At 40.5% G+C, this 25,061-nt stretch overlaps 1 protein-coding gene across 1 annotated transcript in view; it reads left to right on the forward strand.

Moving 5' to 3' along the window:
* LOC145413393 (cardioacceleratory peptide receptor-like) overlaps positions 1–25,061 on the forward strand; it is a 62,527-nt gene that overhangs the window by 11,257 nt on the left and 26,209 nt on the right. Inside the window, exons 3-4 of the mRNA XM_080283082.1 lie at positions 16,744–16,879; positions 21,069–21,172. Coding sequence (XP_080139208.1) covers positions 16,744–16,879; positions 21,069–21,172 — 240 coding nt within the window. The remainder of the gene's footprint in view (positions 1–16,743; positions 16,880–21,068; positions 21,173–25,061) is intronic.

Consider the following 25,061-nt stretch of genomic DNA (forward strand, 5'->3'; position numbering starts at 1 on the left):
TCTTCATTTGTTTTTCCTTCCTCCGTTCTGTTATTAAAAAAAAAAAAAAAATGTTGCTATCAGTAAGACCTAGGCAACATAGAAGGCAATATGAATGAGTAATATTCAAAATAAATCACTCATGAAGAGGCAATACTCGTAGAAAGCTTGTAATACGCTGAATGAATCGCGAGGGAAGATGTTCCCGAAAGCCTCCCAACCGACGAAGCTGTGGACCCAAATGTGTTTGCCATCTTATTTGCATGTGGGGATCGAATCTACCAAACACATGCACTTCGTCAGCGCCATGCCCTAGCCTATTCCATTAGTCTCGTCGCCCACTCCATTCACTTAAGTTACGTTTGGACCCAAAAATTCTTTCCTAACCTTGAACATTGCAGTTGTGTAGCTGCAGCCTCGTAGCATTATATTGTATAGTATTGTATTTCATTGTATTTTACTGTACTCCGTGTGAAGTGTGTTGTCAATTACTCCATGGCCTAGACCTATAGGCCTATGCTTGCATATTCATCTTTTGTTATATCAACAGTATTAACTAAATGGCCATACCGAGTAGAAACTGTATACTTAGTAGATGCATAACAAGTGTAACTCAGAAGCAGGGTATAATACTACAAACACATAGGTTAACGGAAAACGTTATATTACTTGGGATATTATCCAGAAGAATTACAGTACTTGTAGATCGGTGAATTACCGTACCTACTGTGTTAACAGGTTAATATTAATGATCTACTATCCGAGGAGAAAACACCCTAACCCTTAAATCACAACGTCACCCAGAGATGTCGGTTTGGTTAATTTTCAGAGCTTAAATAAGAGGGGAACCCTAAGGAAGGGACTTATGAACTTCGTGACTACGAGCCGATAGGCGAAGGATGGTACAGCAAGTACTCTGCCCACCAGATGCAGCATGCAGCAACCCTGGGCATTGGAGGGTTAAAGGTTCTTATGTGTGTCACCAAGCCAGAGTAAACACGTGCTGCTGGTGTTACGAACAAGGAGAATGTCTCAAGTGAGGCTTGGCGTTAAGTCAGAAGAAAGAAGGGGGACAGAGGAAAACCTAGGTGATGAGAATGTGAGTCTCAGGAGAAGGAGCAGGTGTCTGGACTTAACCCAACATGCACAGGCAATATTTTATGGGTGGGAAACACTCAGCAACCTGATCAAAAGTGAAAAGACTGCCATGTTACGCCAGAAATTTATCTTGATCCGGGACATTGTACGTTGGTTGATCTGCACCAAATAGATTAACTACTTGTCCCCATGCACAGTATATATGTCAAGTCTGACCTATATCAGACCAACCATGAGATAATGCTGAGCCCGTAACCCCAGACTTTGATCAATCTGCACCAAAATCAGATATAATGTAAATGAAAATATGATCTGAATAGGATTAGGCATTCATGAGGTATTTTGTTTATATACATACCTACCAACATACATACATACATATATACACAGAAACAAACTACGTCATGAATTGTACGCCGTCGACGTCGTTGAGCAGAAGTAATTACAAGTTCTCCTTCAACTCAAGAACCCAAGAGGAATTCCTGCTGATTACGACAAGCAGCAGTCAGATTACATACCCATGTCCCTGTTTTAACTTATAATGCACTTCACATCAGGAATGGGTCAGAAAATTAACCCTCACTGAGAACCTATACAAATAGTTTATATAATGAATTAAAATTACTGATGACTAACACACAGCTCTGTTAATAAAACATTATGCCTGCAACTGTGAGGAAAAACATTAAAACAAATTATATAGTACCTAAACCCCATTAAACAAAATTTGTGTCGATGTTTCATAAGAGTCAAAGGAAGTACTGAATGCTTTATATTAGCCTCTCCAACTCGAGAACATCTTTAAAGTACACTCTTGTCACCTTCATTAGACGAAACAGATTAGGAGAGGCTTTTCAAACTGAAGAGGTTGAATATAGGCATCTGTAATCACTTCAATATTTTAAGTCCATCCTAAGCTGCATCATATTATTGAATTATTAAAGGAAAAAGTAGTCGGAATGAAAGGTTTATGGGGGATTCAGAGCGGGTTCTATGGCCTCGCTGGAGGAAGTGAAGAGCACTGGAAGACGATGACTACAGACTGAGTGGCCTGAGGATTTGCTGTGATCTTGAATTACTGAGAGGGAGGTTCGAACAAAGACCCGAGACTGGAGAGAGGAGAGCTACCATTAATACTATTGAATGAAGATTTACCCCTGTGGAGATGGTACGGTGTTTTATTGCATTGTAAGTGCAATGAACTTTTCGAATACCCAGCTAACAGAAAACGGAATAGTCGGATTTTGAATGTAACCTTACCTATTTCATTCTTTGGTAGATATAGCTCCTGAAATTTTCAACATTGACAGGTGATGGAAACTTTTTTGAATGAACTGACGTTCAATACTAAATTATATGATAATCAACCATCATTATGATTATCATTTACATATTCACCATAACGAAGGAGGTGGGGGGGGGGTTGTGAGGGAATCCAGTAAGTGCAGTGGGGCGGAGGAACTGGCTGCTATCAGGCTATTGGGGGCAAGCGAGCCTTAACACAAGCAGGCACATTCCAGCTAATGGCCATGGCGGTAGGAACGTTGCTGAGGCCACTACACATTTTAATCAAGCTTATTTTTACTTCATTCTTGGTACTGTTCAGGTCTGGAAATATTCTCCTGTTTTAGCTATCATTGAAGGTTTTATCTAACCTCTCCAACCAAAGTAAGTAAATAAATAAATGAATAAATAAAGGAATCACTTCTGAGCTGAGCAGAATTTCCCGAACATAGCAAAGCACATCTGACTGAAGGGAGATTCCGTAGCACCCTTTCTTCTGCGTTTTTTCCTGGAAATTATGCTTCTGTATCCACTTGTATATTACGATTAGCTTAGGAAAATTCGCAACACCTTTTCCTTAGTGATATATTCTGCATATTGCCCCTCAGCATTGGCTTGCATGTTACTGAGTCAAACTATGTCAGTATCAGAATGAAGTAAGTAGCTTAAAAGAGAATGTCAAGGCGTGCTAGGCAAAATACATCGTTGAGGAGAATGTGCAACGAATCCTCCTACTCTGCTAAGTGAGGCAGGCGAAATAGCTGCAATCCCCGCACTATACAGTTTTTATTCCAACTTGACCTAAAATTGCCATCTCTCCACCTTGAATTCTGAGTTATAACAATAGATTAACACTAGAATATGATGCTAGTCACGAAGCAGTGCTATGGGAAGGGCGTAAGACTATAGTATCGTCTTCTTCTGCCACTGAGCTACGCGAAATAAGCTGCAAAGGGAGGAAAATCTGGGCCACGTTAGAATGAAATGTGGAGAGAAGCAAAGGAGGGCGAGGCGCGGCTATCGCATTCTGGGTAATGGGTTTGGCCGAGGGTAGGTCGTTTATACCTTTTGAACACAGTCTAATCAACTTTGATTTTGGGATAGTAACAGTTTACTCTTTTAGTTCATTTTTATTCTATTTTTGCCTCAAAATTATTTTAGAGTTGAAATGCGACTGAATTATACGTATTTTTGACGTGCGTGTCTCTTGGCATAAACTTAACAGCCCGTTCCCTGAGGTCCAGCAATCCTACCATGTACCGTATACCCCACATGTAACCACTTCGGCGCTAACACCCACCGTCCACATTGCTTATATGCTAGGCCTGTCTCATCAGTGCCACCACTAGATGAATTTCTAAATATATACTTAGAAGATAAGTTGTCGGGTGAAACAAACACCGGGAAAACCTCTAGTAGCGAATGGCCTAATGACGGCTAAATTAATAACCCCTACAGTTCGGAAAATGTCTTGAATGAAATGATTCAAAAGTAGCCGGGATTGGAGAAACACTGGAAGCAAGGCAATATAAACGGTAGAAAATCAGTGCAGAGAAACCCACACAGCAGCTAAGAAAGTAAACATAAACAAAAACTGACAAAAGTCACACCTGAGATATAAGGGAGCAAAAAATCGAAGAGATACACGTACGGTAGCTTCCCAAAAATTCATTCATCCAGAGAACATCTTTATTTTTGATATCTCTAGACAGTTTAATTCTGCAAAGGGGAGATGTTTTGAACTGGAGAGAATTAATACGACCTTTATTAACCCATTCCTAAATAAAGCCTTCCTAAGTTGAATATACTCGTATTTGCTATTAACAGCAAGAAAGAATCAATATGTTACCCGATTTAAAATGAAAAAAATGTCATTGTATTGAAGGAGTTTAAGGCAAAGAAAAACAACAAGAGCAGGTATAAGTCAGTGGACAGAACACGACACTGAAGCTGGGATCATTGGGAAATAATGACACAGGTTAATAACTTTCATGAACCCTCACATGATTGATCCAGACGATTTTATTTGTCCTAGGAGTGCAAGAGGCATACAAAAACAACAACAAACACAAGCAAGAATCACAACACAGGCCTCGACACTGCAGCTGAGAATGTACGGGTAAAAATATGAGACAGGTAGCACTCCCCTGACTAGCGCAGTGCCTCTAAGTCAAGTGTTTTGGCCAACCTCCAGTCCTCCTCCCCCACCTATACTCCCATCTCACTCTCTCCCTCTCCCTCGCCCCTTTACTCCTTCCTACCCGTTCCTCTTACCCTCTCCCCATCCCTCTCCCCTTTAAACCTTCCTACTCCTCCCTCTTACTCTCTCCCCCTCCCTCTCCCTCTCCTTCTTTCCCATTCCCTCCCTATTTAATTCCCTACAGTATATCTTGCACCTTCTATATTTTTTTTCTTTGTTCTTCTTCGTCTTCATCCATCTTCTCTGTTTTCTTTTATAGTTACCTCTTGACCTCTTTACGTGCTTCCCTTCATCGCTCCCTCTTTCCACTATTATTCTCTCTCTCTCTCTCTCTCTCTCTCTCTCTCTCTCTCTCTCTCTCCAAAACAGTATTTTCCTCCTCTAGCCTCCTACTTACTTGGTTACATTTTCCTCTGTTACTAGCTTTTTCTTCTTAAAATAAAGTTTTTTTTTTTAATCAAACAATTCCCATATCCCTACAGGCCAATCCACAGTGCATATTTTCACACAATGTGCGATCAAAGAAACCATTATTCTCCCAGTTCCGTTTGAAGAAAATTTACAACTGGCAAAATACAGCAAAAAAAAAACATCTCTACGAGCGCTGAGTATTCGCTAAAATTAGGGAAGCTGCTTGTGTCTCTGTCTGTATTAACCCTGCATGTCTCCCCACCACCGCAGCCCATCCCGCCCACTCCTTTCCTTGGGCGAATATACACAAATGTTATGAAATCAGGCAGTTAAGTCCTCCCAAGTTCCTATCTTCCCTTTGATTACGGGGCATAGCCGTCGAATTGCTAGTTCATGTCCCTATTTCAGTACTATATGTCATTCATTTGATCTAGGCTGGGGTTTTTGTCCTTTTTCAGATAATTTCCCCCAGCTTAATGGCAGACAACAACAATACCGTGGCTTAACATCCTTTCCATAGCACTTCATCGTGACTAGCATCATAATCTAAGGTTAGTTTTTTGTTACAGCTCAACCTTCAAGATGGAAAGATGATAATTTTATGCCTAATTAAAGGGAACATAGTGAAGGTGAACAGATAGAAACTGGCTGGGGTCTGGAACTGTATGAGATCCTTTAAGAATACAGTCTCAGAATCAACTGGAGCCTCCCAACATCTTACCCTTTCCTTCACCCCTTCTCCACCCCTTCCCTCACCCTCACCCCCGTCCCTCATTACCTTTCCTTCACCCTTACCCCTCCTTACTCCATCCTCCATCACCCCTCCCCTAACCCCTCACCCTCACCCCCGTCCCTCATTACCTTTCCTTCACCCTTACCCCTCCTTACTCCATCCTCCATCACCCCTCCCCTAACCCCTCATCCCTCCTCTCCCCTCCCTTCCCCCTCACCCCTCTCCTCCCCTCCCCTCTCCCTCACCCACCTCTCAAGGCTCGTACGCTGTTTTCCTTCATATTTCGGTATTGATGCTGAAGATATTGGAGAGACAGGAGGGGGGAGAGGGGAGGAGGGAGGAGGAGAGGGAAGGAGGGGGGAGTTGAAAGGAGAGAGAGGCAAGAAAAAGTGCTGGAGCGAAAACAAGATATTGGCGGGGAAAGTGGTGTATAACGGGTGAAGGAAGAGAAAATACTTTACGTGAACATTTTTGCAATATCTGATGATAATTTTTGAAGCAAATGATGATAACAGATCACGTTCAATCTTTCTATATGGTTGCTAACTGCACTATGCAATATGGGATGCCGACTGATCACACCCAGCAAGACCTCTAGGGCTTCACCTTCGAATCTCAGTCGTTTTCAGAAACACGGGTTCGGTTTCAGCCATCTCGCAATTGCAACAGAACGAGGAATCTGTTTACACAGTCGAATACGCAACATAGCATCGATGCCCGCGGTGCCATATTATATTCTTATGTTTAAATTTCAAGTATTGCATTTGCGTGATTTGTGTGCTGAAGATGACGTGACGTTATACCTAAGCACTAGTGGGTGCTGATCATAATTATAAGCTGGATGTTCAAACTATGTTGTTGAGTGCTGAGTAATTTTTCAGTAGTACGAGAATAAGCATAAAAACATAGGCGTCTCATCACATACCCTCACTGCAACAGGAACGATGGATGTAGTAGTAGATGTTGTAGTAACAATAGGTAGCAGTAATAGTAGTAGTAGTAGTAGTAGTAGCAGAGCAGAAGATGTTGTTGTTGTTGCAGTCCCAGGTTCATCTGAAACGTGAACCCAGTGGAGTGGAGGCTGAAGTTACTCTTCTGCAATCCAACACTCTTCGGCGATGGGAGGAATTTCAGGGACGTTTGTATAAACAGGTAATGGAGCCGCCCTGCTATATCGAAGCCACTGGGTGAGGGGGTCCCTCTCCAGCCTCAAAGATGCAAATAGGAGTAGGTAACAGAAATGTGCCCTTAAAATAGTATAAGTAAGAGCAGTTATTACGGGTTTGGCCAGTCAGACCCTCCATTATCCAGTCACTCACCGTCCAAACTTTGCAACTTCTCGGCGCCCTCCATCCACCCAGAGAGAGTTCCTTCCTGACCAACCTTTTGAGATCAAGAGTTTCCAGAAACTCGAAAAAATTTTCAGGTTTTTGTAACTAACTCTCAGTTTAATAATATTCTCTGACATTAGCTGGAATATGATAAAGAACTGTTCCGACCAAAAGAATGGGAGTGGTACCAGTATCAACACTCGGGGTCCAAGGATAGAAGTTGAAAATTATGTGAAACACTGGGCAAGTAAATTTCTTCCTAGAGTTTACAGTTCATTTAAGCCAGCCTTTCTGATTCCTATTTGGGTGCGACCTACACTCAGGATATGTCACCTCGACGACTCACGACTTCTGTTTATTTGCACTGATAATATACCTAGCTTAATGCAGTAGTAGTAGTAGTAGTAACAACTCCTGGCTTATCTGAATGTGAACCTAGTAGGCTTCAGGCTGAAGTTCCCCTTCTTTTACGATCCACAAACCTCCTTTCACGGGAGAGGGAGGGGAGTGAGGGACGTTTGTATAATTGGGTAGCTGAAACCGCCCGCTTATATCAGTGCCAACACATAAAGGAATCTCCCTCCAGCACCTTTAATGCAGGCAGTGATGATAAATATAAGCGGTAATAGGACACGACAACCCCAAACTAATATATGACAGCCAGATACACTTTGTAAGGTAATTATCCAACATTTTTTCCTTATTCCGAGGCTATGCGTTTACGTTAACGATAAACAGCAAAAAAACAAAACAAAACAAACAATACATGTATATCTAGAGTTATGCAGTACAGTATATACATAGAATCTACATCAGCTACACTATTAAGGTTGAGCTGATAAGTAACGAAGCCTTAAATCATAACAAAAACAAGATAAGCTCGCGTTGCTGCCATTAGCGCTTTGGGGCAAACAATAGATGTAAGCCAGGTGTTGTCATTAACCCATAGACCGAAGGCGTCATTTTCACTGCATTCCTCTCATCTTCTGACGAATTCTTGTGTCGGATAAACTTTTCGAACTGCAAGGACTAGGTATAGCCAAAATAAATCCCTTCAGAACGAGAGGCCTTCCTTAAGAGGATTAAATTAACCTAGTAGCAGGAAGAATAAGTTAAAAAAAAAAAAGTCAAACAAAGGGAGGAATTGGCACTCTTTGGTTCAGGCTGAAAAACACCTTTAGCTGCAATGGGGTTCATGAAGCTATATCTAAATCTCCGGTTAGAAATTCTCTCTCTCTCTCTCTCGCTGATTTGCCTTCGTATTGTCCTTTTCCCTCTTGCTCTTTCTCCCCCCTCTTCTTCCGCATCTCTGTCATCATCATCATCATCATCATCAGCACCATCATCATCAATCATCCCCGTACTGAATGTGTTAATGGCAAAGAGAGTGAAGGTGATAAATGACAAGGGATGGAATATTTCAATTTTAATGTATGCAGCCGCAAGCCATGTTTATTGAATTGCATGCCGTGCTCTCTCTCTCTCTCTCTCTCTCTCTCTCTCTCTAATCAGACGTCTTAATCACTTTCATGTCACCCTGTCCCATGCAGTCAGGCTGTCTCTTCTCCAACTCATTTGTCTTATTTATTTCTCCACCCCATCTTTCCATCTCATTTTCAGCTTTTCCCTTCCTTTCTCCCCTCCACCTCACTCACATACACTCTCCTACTCAGTTTCTCATTCTCTATCCAAACTGAAGGGATGAACACCAATCCGATTACTTTTTTCTATTTTCCTTACTACCTTTAGGCGATTTTATTAAGCTTGAGAGGGGCAATTAGACATGAAGGGTTTTATTTCAGATTCAATAAAGTCTTCAGTGTGACAAATCTTTCCTAAGATGAATAAAATCGTCTGGAGATCGTAAAACAATCGCAGCGTTATCGGAGTGAAGTGATTGCCCCCTTATGGTCAGGTCTACTCTCATGCTGCATATCTAACGCCAAACGATGTCATTCAGCTGAGAGTGAATCAGTGGGGCCTGAGGGTGTAAATACTACAGTATAGATTATTCCTTTTAACTCGGCCCAGATTTTCGTAGCGCTGCTTATTTCACGTAGCTCAGTGGCAGAAAGAGACCATAATAGGGGTGTACCTTCTTTTCACAACACTTCTTCGTGACTAGCACCATATTCTAGTGTAATGCTATTGTTACAACTCAGAATTCTAGATGGAGAGCTGGAAATTTTAGGCCAAGTTAAAGTGAACAGGGAATAGTAGGTCACTGGAGCCTGAATGCGTTAATGCCGTTAACAATAACCCTCCCACGGTCGAGACAACTCTATTATTTTAAGTAATGCCATGAAACACAATTTTATTTAATTGAGGAGTACAGGAACCTGAGTGATCGTAATGAATGGGATTTTTACATACAAGCTCAGAAGTGTGTGTGTGTGAGAGAGAGAGAGAGAGAGAGAGAGAGAGAGAGAGAGAGAGAGAGAGAGAGAGAGAGAGAGAGAGAGAGAGAGAGAGAGAGAGAGAGCACAGTACGTCAAACAGACTGATGTATGACTCTCATTAACCATCTAGAGGTGTTGACATCTGGCAGAGTGTACGAGGCAGAGACGAAGGAGCCAAGAACTACAGAAAGACGTATTCCTGTTGACAGAGGCAAGACGGAACTAGAAAGTGGGTAACATTAAAACAGATTATACTAATATTAAGGCCCATCGACAGGTCATAAATACAGCCCCTCTAGCATCATTATCCCAACCCTGAATGAGACAGCACCAGGCATGTATTGGGTATGATTAGTGGGTATTAGCGTTGAATTGGTGACATGAGGAGGACAGGGGCATGTGGGAGGACTACTGGGCTTTAGGGAACGGACCCAGAGTCGAAGGTATAAAAAAGAAAAATAATGTAAAGCCTCCATTCACTCCATAAATTTTACAAGTGATCTCACCATGGCCCAGTGATGTATGGCCTCTTCCCCACTCCATACCCACTCACCCGCAGCCGCAATCTGGGTACACACGAGTCATCAACCTCTCGTCTCGGATTCATACTCGTTAGATGCAGGCGTGTATTTATTTTTTCTTTGTGAAAGTTGAATTTCAACGTTACCTTTTTTTTTTTTGTAATCATTTTCTGTATTGTTTCAGCTTGTAACTGACTGTCACTTTATGAAGGATAGCTTTATTACCACACTCCCTTTTCTCTGACTTGGCTTAAATTTACTCTCTCTCCATCTCTAGTGCTGAGTTGTAGTAGTAGATGGACAGTAGAATACCGTACTACTCACGAAGTAGCGCTACGGAAAGGATGTAGAGTGTGAGGATTGTCTTTTTCTGCCAATGAGTTACGAGAAATTGGCTTCAGGAGGACTAAAATCTATGCCCGGGTAGGGTAAATATTATATATTTATGTGAGTTGGTAATTTCTTGCTGAATGACCAGAACAATCGCTTCCACTCAGTCCAACATTCACATTTAGGCCCATCAGTGTACTTGGATGAATTAAAGATCATTCCATGCGGTCAGAATTAGTAAGGTCAGCTGAGGCCAGATCAGGTGTCTAGTCCTAATTAGGTACCTTTTGGTCTTTATTTTTTAAGGTCTTTATATCCAGCTAAGCTCAGTAAGATTATTTCAGGTCGTATTATATGCTCTCTGGTCAGCTTAAAACCCTGATAATCATTCGATAGTTCATTTAATTTTTCGGAGATTTTCGTACTTTTCCAGCTTATTTTCCGTAGCTCGAGACACTGCATCCTGTCTATAGGGTATTTTTTTTTTAATTGATTACCACTATATTCTTGTGTTAGTCTCTTTATCACAACTTAAGATGGAGAGACGGCAAGTTTACATCAAGTTAAAGTGAACAGAGCATATTCATTTCAGTTTTGTTCAGACCCAGTCAGTATTTTCAAGACTGTTTTGGTCAGACTTGCTTCTATTAGGCAAATTCAAGATTACTGTAAACATTTTAGGTCCTTTCCGATTATTTTAGGTTCATAATGTTGATGTATAAAAGCTTAGGTTCAGAATATTGTCTCAGAAAAAAGAGTAAAACGATGAAGAACAGAAACTACCAGAAAAGCACGCTAAGCTCTCGTATCTTTCGATGTACAATGAAAAAAGATAATAATAATGAGCTAAATAAAATCATCCGTTCATAGCATGAATACAATACGAAAGAAGGTCCTCGGGTTGAAAAGGTTATTATAAGTTTTCTCCTAGAACAAGGCGGGAAAGAACAACAGCAACAACAACAACATCATCATCATCACCATCACCATTAAAGAACGCCAAGATCTCATGTCAAAGCTTTCTCCAAAAATACGTAAAAATTAACAGCAACAATAGGTTAACCATGCCCTTGCTCTCGTATCAAAGTCTTCTTCTAATAAACCAATATGATTAGATGGGTAAATAAATAAATAAATAAATAAATAAATAAATAAACGCAAAGAACATGGGGTAAGCACGCGATGCCCTCTTACACCTGGCGATTGACGAAGGCGATAAAAAGTGAGAGGAGCGAGAATTAGGGAAGAGGTTATAAAATAAGATATAATGGCCTTCTTTATGTCAAGATGGTGCGACAAGGCAAAGCACACACACACACACACACACACACACACACACACACACACACACACACACACACACACACACACACACACACACACACACACACACACACGAATATTCATATGGTGTCTGACATACGTATACACGCTCAGTCTCGTACAGAAACCCCAAATATTATCACACACACACACACACACACACACACACACACACACACACACACACACACACACACACACACACACACACACACAGCGAGGTGAAAGGCATAAAACACTTAGCTCGGCAGATTTATGATGGCTATTAAGCAGCATACCAAGCAGTTAGGAGAAGGGATCAATAAATATTATATTTTTGGTATTCTTAAAAGAGTTATAGACTTATCCTATGACTCACTCAGCCAAATAAAATCTCCAAAGGTAGCTGGAGTTGAATACTTGAGCTGTCCGAACCATGGAAGGGTTAAAAGTTAAATAACCATGTGAGGAACAGTGTATACAACGGCAGTGGAACCTGGTGTTTATATCGGTGTCACCACGAGAAGGCGTCCCTCTACACCACCATGGCTGCCACTGGAAAACTGAAGTAAACAGAACATGGTCGGGAAAAAAAGGAGTATGTCCTGAACGTGGCCAGATGAAAACTGAAAATGTCTAGAACGTTGTCAGAAGAAAAAAGGGTGTCTTTCTTCCATCTTTTACCCCGACCTGCGCAATAGGACATTTTACGTCACAATAGGCCTGATTTTGTCTTCAGTAAATAAGAACATAAGAAGAGAGGATAACTGCAGTAGGCAGGTTGGCCCATGCTAGGCAGCTCCCAGAAGAGTAACTGAACTACTAGAATGAGATAAGGATAGCAAAGAAGAAGGCTCTCCCCCGCCCTCCAAACCCTCCAGCCGAAGCCGGCAGGAAAAAGTCAGAAAGAACACCACGCAGTATAGAAAAACTGGCGTGGACATTTTACAGGAAAGTGTGAAAGGAGAATAGAGACTATCATAGTGTAACCTGAAAAGGAAAAATTATGAATTGGTATTGGTTATAAGATTTTTTTTTTTTCTATATCCACTCCTTATTTGTCATATGCTTATCTAGCCTATGCTTGAAACTCTCAATGGAAGAGGCAGCAACTACTTTACTGGGTAGCTTATTCCATTCGTCTACTACTCTATTACCAAACCAATTTTTACCTATTTCCTTATTGAAACGGAATTTTTCTAGTTTGAAACCATTATTTCTACTTCTATCCTGTATGCTCACTTTAAGTATCTTGCTAATATCTCCCTTATTTATACCCTTCATCCACTTAAACTCCTCAATTAAGTCTCCCCTTACTCTACGCCTCTCTAGCGAATGCAGACTTAGCCTTTTCAGTCTGTCTTCATATGACAGGTTCCGGACGTCATGTATCATTTTTGTCATTCTTCTCTGTACATTTTCTAACGAATTAATATCCATTCTATAGTAAGGACACCAAAATTGTACTGCGTAGTCTAAATGTGGCCTTACTAATGCTAGATAAAGTTTCAGTATTACTTTTGATGATCTATTGCTCATGCTTCTCGAAATAAATCCTCGGACCCTATTTGCTTTATTTCTCGCATTTATACTGTACACTGTTGTCTTGGTTTAAGGTCGTTACTAACCATAACTCCTAGATCCCTCTCGCATTCCGATTTGTTAATTTCTTTGTTATCTAAGCTGTATTTAGTGTCTCCAATGGTCTTGCCTACGTTAAGTACTTTGCATTTTTCAACGTTAAATTCCATTTGCCAAATTTTAGACCAATATATCGAGGTCTTTTTGTAAGTTATGGCAATCGTCAGTCGAGTTAATGATACGCCCTATTTTTGTATCGTCGGCAAATTTGCTGATGCTACTATTGACTCCTAAGTCTAGATCATTTATATATATGATAAATAATAAGGGACCGAGTACTGAACCCTGTGGTACACCGCTAGTTACTAATCCCCAATCCGACTTAGTTCCATTTATTAATACTCTCTGCTTTCGTCCTTTCAGCCAGGATTCTATCCATTTTAAGATATCGCCGCCTATACCGTGTGCTCGAACCTTTCTAACTAACCTTTCGTGTGGGACCCTATCAAAAGCTTTACTAAAGTCCAGATAAATAACATCGTAAGTTTTATCGCTATCTACTGCCTCATAGACCTCCGAGTAGAATGACAACAAGTTTGTGAGGCAGGATCGTCCTTGCCTGAATCCGTGTTGACTTTCGTATATAAGATTAAATCTTTCTAAGTGTTCTCTAATCTTATTTGCCAAAATTGACTCTAACATTTTTCCTACTCTTGACGTTAGACTTATCGGACGATAATTCGACGCAGCTGATTTATCACCCTTTTAAAAGATGGGCACTACGTTTGCGGTCTTCCACGCCTCTGGAACTTCTCCTGAACTTAAAGAGTCATTAAATAACGTTAAAAGTGGCTGACATAATTCTTCTTTGGTTTCTTTTATAATTTTTGCATATATATCGTCCGGACCTGGCGATTTTTGAGGTGTTAACTTATTAATTTCTTTCAATACGTCCTCCTTACTAACGGTTATTTTACTAAGAATATTTTCCGTATTCTCATGGTAAATATTTGCTGCTTGAGGGACCAGGTCTAGATTTTCCTTGGTGAATACTGATATGAAATAATTATTTAGGATGGAAAACATTTCTTTATCTTCACTGGTAATGTCACCTGATTCTGTTCTGAGTGGTCCTATCCTATCTTTATTTTTCGTACGGTACATTTGATAAAAACCCTTGGGGTTTTCTTTTGATTCACTTGCAACCTTAAATTCATAACTTCTCTTTGCTTTTCTTATCTCCCTCTTTACTTCTCTATTAAAAATCGTGTATCGGTTACGTAAGTGTTCCTCTCCACGTTTTATTTTTCTATATATTCTTTTCCTTTGGCCTATGAGAGATTTTAATCTGTTGGTTAACCATCTTGGTTCTGAATTATTCGTTCTAAACGGTTTTGAAGGGATATATCTATCTTGGCCTCCGTGTATTATATTTATTAACTCTCTTGGCCTCCGTATATTATATTTATTAACTCAGTATGACGGGCCCTTCAGTTCCTCCCGTATGAAAATCGAGTTCACATCCTAAGAGGTATCACTCAGACATATGAGTAAATACATAGGCACTAATGATGTAAAAGTCAGATAAAAAACTGGCCCATTTTTCACTGCTTCTACCTGTCACTTTCCTCAGCTGGGCTATGTTCTTACGGTGAGAGGTTTCACATGTTTCTCTACCTATAAATGTTTCTTTTTTATATGGTACGTCAGCAAGTCTTTGTCCCATCCTGTGCTTTTAAATTCGCTTTCATTCTCTTCTAATCACAGAATTCATACCTCTGCTTTTGGTCATCCCTCATATCTTTAATTGTCTTTTCCCCCGATTCCATTATTGTCATGTTTCTGTCTCTCTCTTTCCCTCGATGCTCGTTATATATCAAATGAGAGAGGAGAGGAGAGTGGAGGGAGGGAGAAATGGCCAATGGATGTGTCAAAGAGAATTTTACAATTTCATCATCGTCCTCTTCCTCCTGCTCCGTCGCTCTCTTTATTTTCCATCCTTCGCTCCCTTTCTTTTCACTCTCCTCACTTTACTTTTCCCTTCATTATATTCTCCTTCATCCTCGCTCTCTTTCACCTCTTCATCTCTTTTATATCGAAAAATATCTCTGTCATCCCTCCGTGGATCTGAGAAAATACTAGAAATGGCGTTAAATGTCGGCTAAAGCAGGGTTAATGTGGGTCTCAGTAAGGTAAATCGACATCAGTAATGAAAATATCGGTTTCAGTAAGGATAATATCGGTCTCCATGAGGCTAATATCGGTCTTCATGAGGTTAAGATCGGTCTCAATAAGGCTAATATTGGTCTCAGTGAGGTTAATGTCAGTCTCAGTAATATAAAAAAATGGTTTCAGTAATGCGAACATGGTTTCATTAAGATTAAAATTTTGCATATTACACCGAACATACTCATATATACTACTTAAGGCATTTTGAAACTGACATACTTTGCTTCAATAATGTAGAAGATGATGTATGGGATATATATTGCTGAATAAATAGCTATGTAAGAGGTGTTAAGAAAACTCCAAAGCCACGCCATACATGGGTTAGATTAGGTCTGCTGGGCTGGGTTTTAGGGGTTTATCAGGGAAGAGTATTGTCTCCATGTCTGGCGGACCTTCGTTGACGTGAGAAAATAGCCTATTGTCATTTATGGAAAGTATGTGGCTTCAGGTCTAACTGATCTGCATCCCACATTATGCAGTGCTGTCAACAATGATATAATGAAGCCAGACACGTTTTATCATAGTCATTTGTTCTAAAAATTTTATAAAGAACCAGGGGGCTTCCCTTCCCCTTTGATATTTCTTTTTCTTAATTTTTTACTTTCCATCTGCTGACACTTAATTTTACGCCTCTCTGTGGCGACACTGATATAACCATGTGATTCACTGCCTGGTTATATCAATGTTCATCAGCTGCAGGAAGAGGGCAGCTTTCCTAAGCTAAATAAAATGGTAATAATAAAGGCAACAAAGGCGAATACTTAGGGCAAAATATAAAAAGGACAAAATGCAAAAAAGACCAAAAATAGAAGGACAAGATAAACACAAAGACAACATGGACAAAATATACAAGGAAACAACATAAAAAAAAAAAATGCAACTAGGACAAAATATCTGGTCAGAAGCACCATCAGTCTACCTATCTATCTATCTATTGCCAGACGCCATAATCCCGTAAGGGGTGGTCATTTGACTTTGTTATTTGTTTTACGGGGAGGAGCACTAACTTCCACCAACCCACTTGCTGGCACGTAGGGAACACGTATGGTTTGGTTATATGGTTACCACCCAGCATTGTAAATGGTTTCTAGGCTTACAGGAAACCATTTGGTTTGTCACTCAATGTGAAGCTACCTATAAAGGAGAGAAAAGGAATAAGAAGTGACAGGAAAGATGGGAGAAATAGGAAGAGAGGAGGGCAGGCACAGAAAAAGAATGATAAAGGCTAAGGAAGAAGTAGGCAGCATTACATCAAGTGAGTGGATGATGGTCGCCATCACCTACCACAAGCCATCAAAGTGAAAAATTAAAAAGACTACTAACTTTTATTTCGTTATGCCTACAGACGGAGCAGTTCACGGTGCTGTGGTTACTCTTTACCAGCATCGTGGTTGGCAACGTGGCAGTCATAGCGGCTCTCAGACTCTCCACCTCCAGGAAGACAAGGACAAACTTCTTCATCATGCATCTTGCTCTTGCAGGTGAGTACAGGAGTGAGCACACTGGCGTAATGGAAGTTGGGTGGGGGAGATGGGGGTCGCCAGTCCTCATCCCCTGAAATCCTGTCACATATTATTCTATTTTAAATCACTAAAATCCGTTTGCTGGGGAGTGGCGGTGGTGTAATCATATGCACACTCGACTTACAGCTGAGAGGTTCCGGGTTCGACTGCCAGGCCGAGCAAGAGACCTTTGATCTGGGTCTTTTTAACTCAGTCATCTAGCATCTGGAACTGAAAAGGGACCCGGACTTGCAGACTGACGGTTGTGTGTCGTAGACTGGGGGAATTCCTGTGGGGTGCTCTCCTTGTCAGACAGGCGCCACATTATGCCTAAAATTTATATGGCGGAGTGGAAAGCAAGGCCACATATTTTGACGGACATTTATAGAACGCCAATGGTTTTTATATCTGACCAACCTGCATCCCACATTATAGAGTGCTGTCGGTCACTATACACAGAGCAGACAAGTCCTGTATTTGCCAAGTGTGTTAAAAAGGATCATAAAAGAAAGAATAAAGGGGAACTTGGGAGAAGTTTGTCTGCCCCTCTGAGCTTTAAGATTGAACCCCTTCAGTCCAATTATTATTGTTATTATTATTATTATTATTATCATCATTATTATTATTATTATTATTATTATTATTGTTATTATTATTATAGTTTATTCTTCCTTTCTCTAGAGTCGACGATTTTCCTTAACTTCAGAGTGATTTTTCTGCAACAGGTTCTTTTGCAAGTTGAATAAAATCGTCTGAAGGTAACAAGAATAAGCAAAAAATGTCACAGCATTGAAGCTGACGAAAGTCACCTGTAACTGCCCAGAAATGATATAAAAACATCTCTGTCTAGTAGTAGTAGTAATTGAAGTAGAAGTAGTAGTAGTAGTAGTGGTAGCAGTAGTAGTAGTAGTGGTAATAGTAGTAGAAATAGCAGTAGTAGTAGTAGTAGTAGTAGTAGTAGTAATAGACTAATCTGAGTTGACCCTGTGTTTTATATGATAGTGAACCGTCAGATTTACAAGCCTGGTCCCTAATACAGTTCTAGTTACGAAGACACCAACATAGTCATCACCCAAGATCAACCACCAACCAACATCACCACCAGAACAAGTCACCGTGGTCTACCGTATTCTCGCGCGCCCTAATTAGAAATAAATTAATCGATTGTCCAATTTAGGCTACTTCATGGTCATTAAGGCTCTTCACATCCATTCCAGGCCAATGAGCTCCATTAAGGTCCATTAACCTCTCCCACAGCACACACAAAATTTGACAAAGCTCTCATAATTTGACCGCAGGATAACTCTTTGACTCTTTCAATCTGATGACGTATAGCTGATTTTCTATTTGCTATTTTCAAACTATTTAATTGAACTCTGATAGACTTTTCGAATTAGAGGGGTACATAATAGCCTTTCCTAATTCTTTCCTACATGGAGCTAAATAAAATCCCCAGGAAACACGAAAACTAAGCTTAAATATACGTCATCATATTCAAAAGTTCAAAGCTCATCACTCATGTCACATCCCATGAAAAACCTTGCATTACTAACCACAAAGGTCACGAGGAAAAAAATCGCACTTAATTCCCCAACAGCAATCCGATATCAACAAAATTAATTAAATCCAATATATTTCCCACTTGTTAAATCCAGTATATTTCGCATGTCTAAAATCCAATATATTTCTCACTTCTAAACTGCAATATATTTCTCTGTCCCAAAATTAATTAAAATTGCTCTAAATTTACCATCTCAACCCATTAGTTTTTGCTATTGAATCTGCTGTAATTTAGCATCACTACCCATTATTATTATTATTATTATTATTATTATTATTATTATTTTTCATCATCTTCATTTTTATTTTTACTGTCATTATAATAGTAATAACAACAACAACAATAATAATAATAATAATAATAATATTAATAATAATTTTCTAAACATATTGTACAGTGAACATACATTTTAGGTGTTTAATCAGACACCGTGTTCTTAGTGTCCAGGCGGAAGACTTTGTACTTTTGTTATTATTATTTAAATGTTTTGAATATGAGTCGCTTTGATGATACTGTAGTAAGTATAGTGTAATAAAACATTTGTATTTAATATGCTTTTACCTTGTGGGGTTAAACAAAACGATGTGAACTGTGTGTGTTTGTGTGTGTGTGTGTGTGTGTGTGTGTGTGTGTGTGTGTGTGTGTGAGAGAGAGAGAGAGAGAGAGAAACAGTATATTTTCCTAACTTCCTCTATTTCATTTTTCCAACCTTTTGCGTTATTGTCGGCAGCTTTGAGACTTGCAAGGGTTGAAAGGTGATTGAATGGCTGCACGGCCCATTGCACGGGATACCTGCCTGGGAGTTTTATGAATTTTATGTTTTACTTTGGCTATTTCTGCATCTTGCCCAAACATTTTATCAGGGAAAATTATTTAATGAAGGAAGATTAAGATGATGATGATGATGATGATGATGAAGATGATTGAGATGATGATGGTGATGAAGACTGTTTGTTCATGATTACAGACTGACTGATGATGATGATCATCATCATTATGGTGGTGGTTGTGGTGGTGGAGATGATGGTGACTGATTGATGATGGTGATGATGGTGGTGGTGGTGGTGATGATGGTGGTGATTGACTGACTGACGACGATGACGACGATGGTGATTTCAATAACTCAACAATCGCATGTTCCTGTGACTCACTTTCTGTTGAATAAAACCGTCTGGCATTCGGTGCAAAATACGTAAGAGTTATCCCGGTCATGATGCAGTTAACGATGGGAATATTTACACTCTCAGGCCCCAACGATACATTCTCAGCTTAATACTGTCTATCAATCTATCTATCTATTGTGAAACGCATTAATCCCGTAAGGGGAGGCCACAAACAAATCGCCTCCATGTCGCCCTGTCCCCTGCCGTTTCATTGCCCTGCTCCCAGCTCACACCCCCCTCTCTCATATACCTCTCCACTTCATCCCTCCATCTCATCCTTGGCCTCCCTCTCCCTCTTCCCTCCTCCACCTCACTCACATACACTCTCCTCGTCAGTCTTTCACTCTCCATCCTCTCCACATGGCCAAACCACCTCAGTGTGTTTCTGAATACGGTCGCTTGGCATTAACTCGATCAGAAAACCGCGAGTTGTTCAGATCATGAAAGGGACAACATCTTCACTGGGACCACTTTCTAAAATCTTAAGTACGTATGTGTGTATGTATTTCCGTATGTATGTATGTATGTATGTATGTATATATTTTTTGTATATGCACGCAGTGATGGGATTTCACAGCCCTTAGGATAATCCACAGCTAAAGGGCTTTGTGAAGGCTGCATTTAAACTCTTAATTTCGATAGTATACGTTAGACCGAACTAAAACAGTAGAAAAGGCAAAAATATAATAAAAATACTTTCGTCGTCTTCTTTATAACCCTCGTGCCGTAGATTTGAATATATTTGTTTTCCTCTCCGACCCGTAAATATCCTCCTGGTCCCGCTTCACCCAGCAGTTTGATTGAGACCAGCGGATCGTGTTCTAGGGGAACAGTGACGCTTAGAAAAAACTGATTGCCTCCCTTCATTTTCCTCGTACAGCCAACAAATATTAATCTATGCCTTCCTCTTCCACCAGAACAATGGTATGTGTTTGTGATTGTCCTCTATTCATTTAGTGCTGGCGGTGCATGATAAATTTAGCGCCGAAATCTGTTTCTTTATCTAAAATTCACTTCCTCACCTCCGGCATCTTCCTCTGTTTCCCTCTCCTGTCTCCTTCCCACAAGCATCGTAATATTCTGGGTGCTATCCATGTCATTTATGCAATCTTTTTGCCTTTTCACATGACACCGTGGGAGGAAGAGTGTTTCAGGAAATGCCTAGCGACAACAAGAGAGGCAAAGAGGCATATCATAAATTCATGTCTGTAAACTTCAGAAGGGTCATTCAGCTAGAGAGTCAGAGAGCCAATATTTCTAAGTCCAAGTCTTTCCTTTGAACACAACCCGTAGTCACTTACAGCAGGTTGCCAATTCTACTCGTACTTCTGGGTAAAGCTTAAACTTACCGAGTCCACCAGTCTGACCAGCGCGGAATGCCCACTCAGGATATTCTGGGTGCCTTCCTTGTCAGTCATGCTTTCTTTGTTCCTGACTCCGGCAGATCTGAGCGTGGGGATGATCAGCGTTCTCACTGACATCGTGTGGAAGAGCACTGTGTCCTGGCATGCAGGCAACGTGGGATGCAAGGCGGTCAGGTTTGCTCAGGTAAGGGCATCTAATGTTTTCCTTGAACACGATTATTACAAAATTTAATTATCTTTTTTTTTTTTTTTTTTTAATAAATAACAGAACGGAGGAAGGAAAAACAAACGGGTAAAAAAAAAAACAATCCATGCACCAGCTTACTGGTGTCCTCTGTTCATAAAATATCTGTAACAGTTAGACTTGAACAGTTGTCGGTTGAAATTTGGAGGAAAACAACTCTGGGGAAGCGAGTTCCAGAGAGATGCAGTTCGGGGAATGAGAGAATTCTGATAGGCAGAAGTTCTGCAATATGGCTGAGTGACATTCCAGTCATGAGCGCTACCAGATGCCCTTGTAGCACGAGGGAAGGCATGGAGAGGTGGCACCATGGACGCAACTTCATCTGAGCATTTGCCAAAAAAATATCTGTAAAATAATGCAAGGGAGGCAACATTCCTTCGTACTTGCAGGGGAGGTAGTTTATATGTAATGGCAGGGTTGTTAATGATTCTAACGGGTTTATTCTGAATTTTGTCTAGTTGTCTTAATGCAACCTCTCCACAACCATTCCACAAGGGTGAGCAATATTCAAGCTGAGAGCGCACATGACTCTTATAAATTATAGCTAACTGCTCATCGGCGAAGAAGTTACGGACTCTGTACAATAATCCAAGTTTCTTTGAGGCGGTTTTAGCAAGTGATCTGACATGAGAGGTCCAGCAGAGGGCACTGTTAAGTGAGACACCAAGAATTTCAATACTTTTGGAGATGGGAATATTAGTAGCATTGAAGGCAATGTACGAATCTGGCAATATCTGTCTATTAGTAAACTGTATATATGTAGTTTTACTAGCATTAAAAGACACAAGGTTGTTTTGTCCCCATTCACTGATTGTAGATAGATCTTGATTTATGGAGATGGCTGTACTGAGTTGAAAGGTAGAGATATTAGACTTTGTAAATGGATGTCTGAGTGTGAATGAACTATGTAGTGTTGAGTCATCTGCATATGAATGAATGGGATTGTGAATGACAGATAAGAGATCATTAATATGAACCAGAAATAGGATTGGCGCCAGAACTGATCCCTGCGGCACGCCGGCGTTAATTGAGTGGAAATTCGAATATACATCATCTACTTTTACTCTTATTTTCCTGTCACTAAGATAAGAAGATATCAAAGGAACAAAAGACGTTAGTCCATAGCAAGGGAGTCTGGACAGCAGGGAACGGTGCCATACTCTGTTGAAAGCTTTAGAGATATCAAGAGCTACTGCATGAGTTTCTCCAAAAAGATCAATTGATTGATGGATGGTATGAGTTAAGAGATTGAGTATGTCAATGGTGGATCTTTCATGGCGAAAACCGTATTGTCTATCACTAATTAAGTTGTTGGATTCAAGATGTTTAACAATATGCTTATTAATTAAAGTTTCAAATACCTTACCAAGAGAAGATGTGACAGCTATTGGTCTGTAATTGGAGGGGTCAGATGAACTTCCATTCTTCGGAACTGGGTGGATATTGGCTTCTTTCCATGAATTTGGGAATAAAGAAGTACGTAGGCATAGTCTGAATAATTTAGCTAGGACAGAGGCAAGTTCAGGGGAACACTTTTTCAAAACAATTGGCGGAATTCCATCTGGGCCTGGAGCTTTGTTGGTAGGTAAATTGTCTAGGATGGATTTTACGTATCTTGTCTGTATTTTGAGTGGGGCAATTTCGGGAGAATCAAGTTCCAGTATTGAGACATTCTGGCTGGTATCATCTACAGTAGAGTTTAAACAAATCGTCTCCAAGTCGCCCTGTCCCCCGCCATTTCACTGCCCTGCTCCCAACTCACACCCCCCTCTCTCATATACCTCTCCACCCCATCGCTCCATCTCATCCTCGGCCTCCCCCTCCCTCTTCCCCCCTCCACCTCACTCACATACACTCTCTTCGTCAGTCCTTCACCCTCCATCCTCTCCATATGGCCAAACCACCTCAGTGTGTTCCTCATAACGCTTCCTATCACATCCACAGCCACACCACAACGCTCCTTTATATCCTCATTCGTCAGCCTGTCTCTCCATGTGACTCCGCAGGCTCCTCTTAAATAACTCATTACCACTGCTCTCACTCTTGACTTGTGTCCTTCCAACAACGTCCAAGCTTCACTTCCATGCGTTAGAGTTGGTATCACAATACTGTCATGTAGTAACTTTTTCACTTCCATGCTCACTTCCCTGTTTCTTATCACTACTTTCAAAGAACCAGCAACCTTTCTTCCCTGCTGTACCCTTTCAAGCACTTCACCCTCCAAACTTCCATCCTTACTCATCACACTACCCAAGTACTTAAACGTACTCACATTTTCCAATTCCTCACCATCCAACCTCGCTGTACATTCACTGACTTCACCTCTCTCAAAGACCACCACTTTACTCTTCCCTACATTCACCTTTAGATTCCGTTTCTTACACACTCTCCCAAACTCATCCACCAAGCCTTGCAGCTCCCCTTCATCTTCACTCAACAACACAGTATCATCTGCAAACAACAGTACAGGGAGTTTCCAAACACTATCCTCTCTCACCAGGGCCACTCCAACATCTACTACCCTACCTTGTACCTCTTTTATTACCCCATCCATGTACAGATTGAACAACCATGGAGACATGACGCATCCCTGTTTCAACCCAACTTTCAAAGAGAAAAATGCACTTAGTTCACCATCCACACGCACTACAGCCTTAGCACCATCATACATACTCTTCACAACATTCAACAACTTCCCATCTACTCCATATATTCTTAACACTTTCCACAATCCTTGTCTATCCACCCTGTCACATGCTTTCTCCAAATCCATTAAGGCCGAATACAACTTCTTTCCCTTCTCTAGAAACTTTTCCACTAAAGATCTAAGAATGAATATCTGATCTTCACAATCTCTTCCCTTCCTAAAGCCTCCCTGTTCTTCTCCAACTAATTTCTCTGTTCTTTCTCTAACTCCGTCAATAAGTATCCTACCATACACTTTTCCTATTATACTAAGAAGACAAATGCCCCTATGATTACCACACACTTCTTTTTTAATTATACATTGAATAATTAACTACACTGGTCACCCATAATTCCTTCACTGATAGAGATCCCTTCTAAGCTGAATAAAAAAACTACCTTTTATTTTAAGAAACCTGAGAACACAAGGGATGATAACCCGCCAGAATTTCTCCTTCCAGAAAACAGTATATAAAAAACAACACTGACATCAAGATTCGTTCATCTCGCAATGCCTGGTTGAATTGCGTTTAAAAGACTGGAGATTGTTGTCACTGGGAGAGGCGGGGTCAAAAAAAAAAAAAAAAAAAAAAAAAAACAGTTCCAGAGCTGGCCAGTTGTATACGTGAGAGACTGAATACTCGTTCATTCCTATACTGAGGAGCTGGATGGAAAAAAGGGTGGCTGGACCGGTGTTGTGTGAACCTTGTGATGAGGGAAGAGTACAAGCAGAGAGATTGATAGATAGATAGATAGAGAGATAGAGAGAGAGAGGGAGGGGGGACTGAAACGAGAATAAGAGAAAGACGTCCACTTCAAAGGATTAATAGGCACTGAGTATAGTCCATAAATCCACTATTATAACTTCGGCCCCAAATATTAAGTTAATGGCAGCGTCTTAAGTAGCTAAAGATGCTCCTAAGACCAGGGGATAGATTCACAAAATTTCTCAAGCTTGAGTTAAGAATGACTGTAAATAATTGTCTTAAATCATACAAAAGACCACACATTCTTGGCAAACCAGAGTGATTAATGAGAGAGAGAGAGAGAGAGAGAGAGAGAGAGAGAGAGAGAGAGAGAGAGAGAGAGAGAGAGAGAGAGAGAGAGAGAGAGTATAATACCAATAAGCTACTATGAAGGCTTA

Source organism: Coenobita brevimanus, chromosome 96 (assembly GCF_032717465.1).
Source record: "Coenobita brevimanus isolate Jiangsu-jjx chromosome 96, ASM3271746v2, whole genome shotgun sequence".
NCBI lineage: Eukaryota > Metazoa > Arthropoda > Malacostraca > Decapoda > Coenobitidae > Coenobita > Coenobita brevimanus.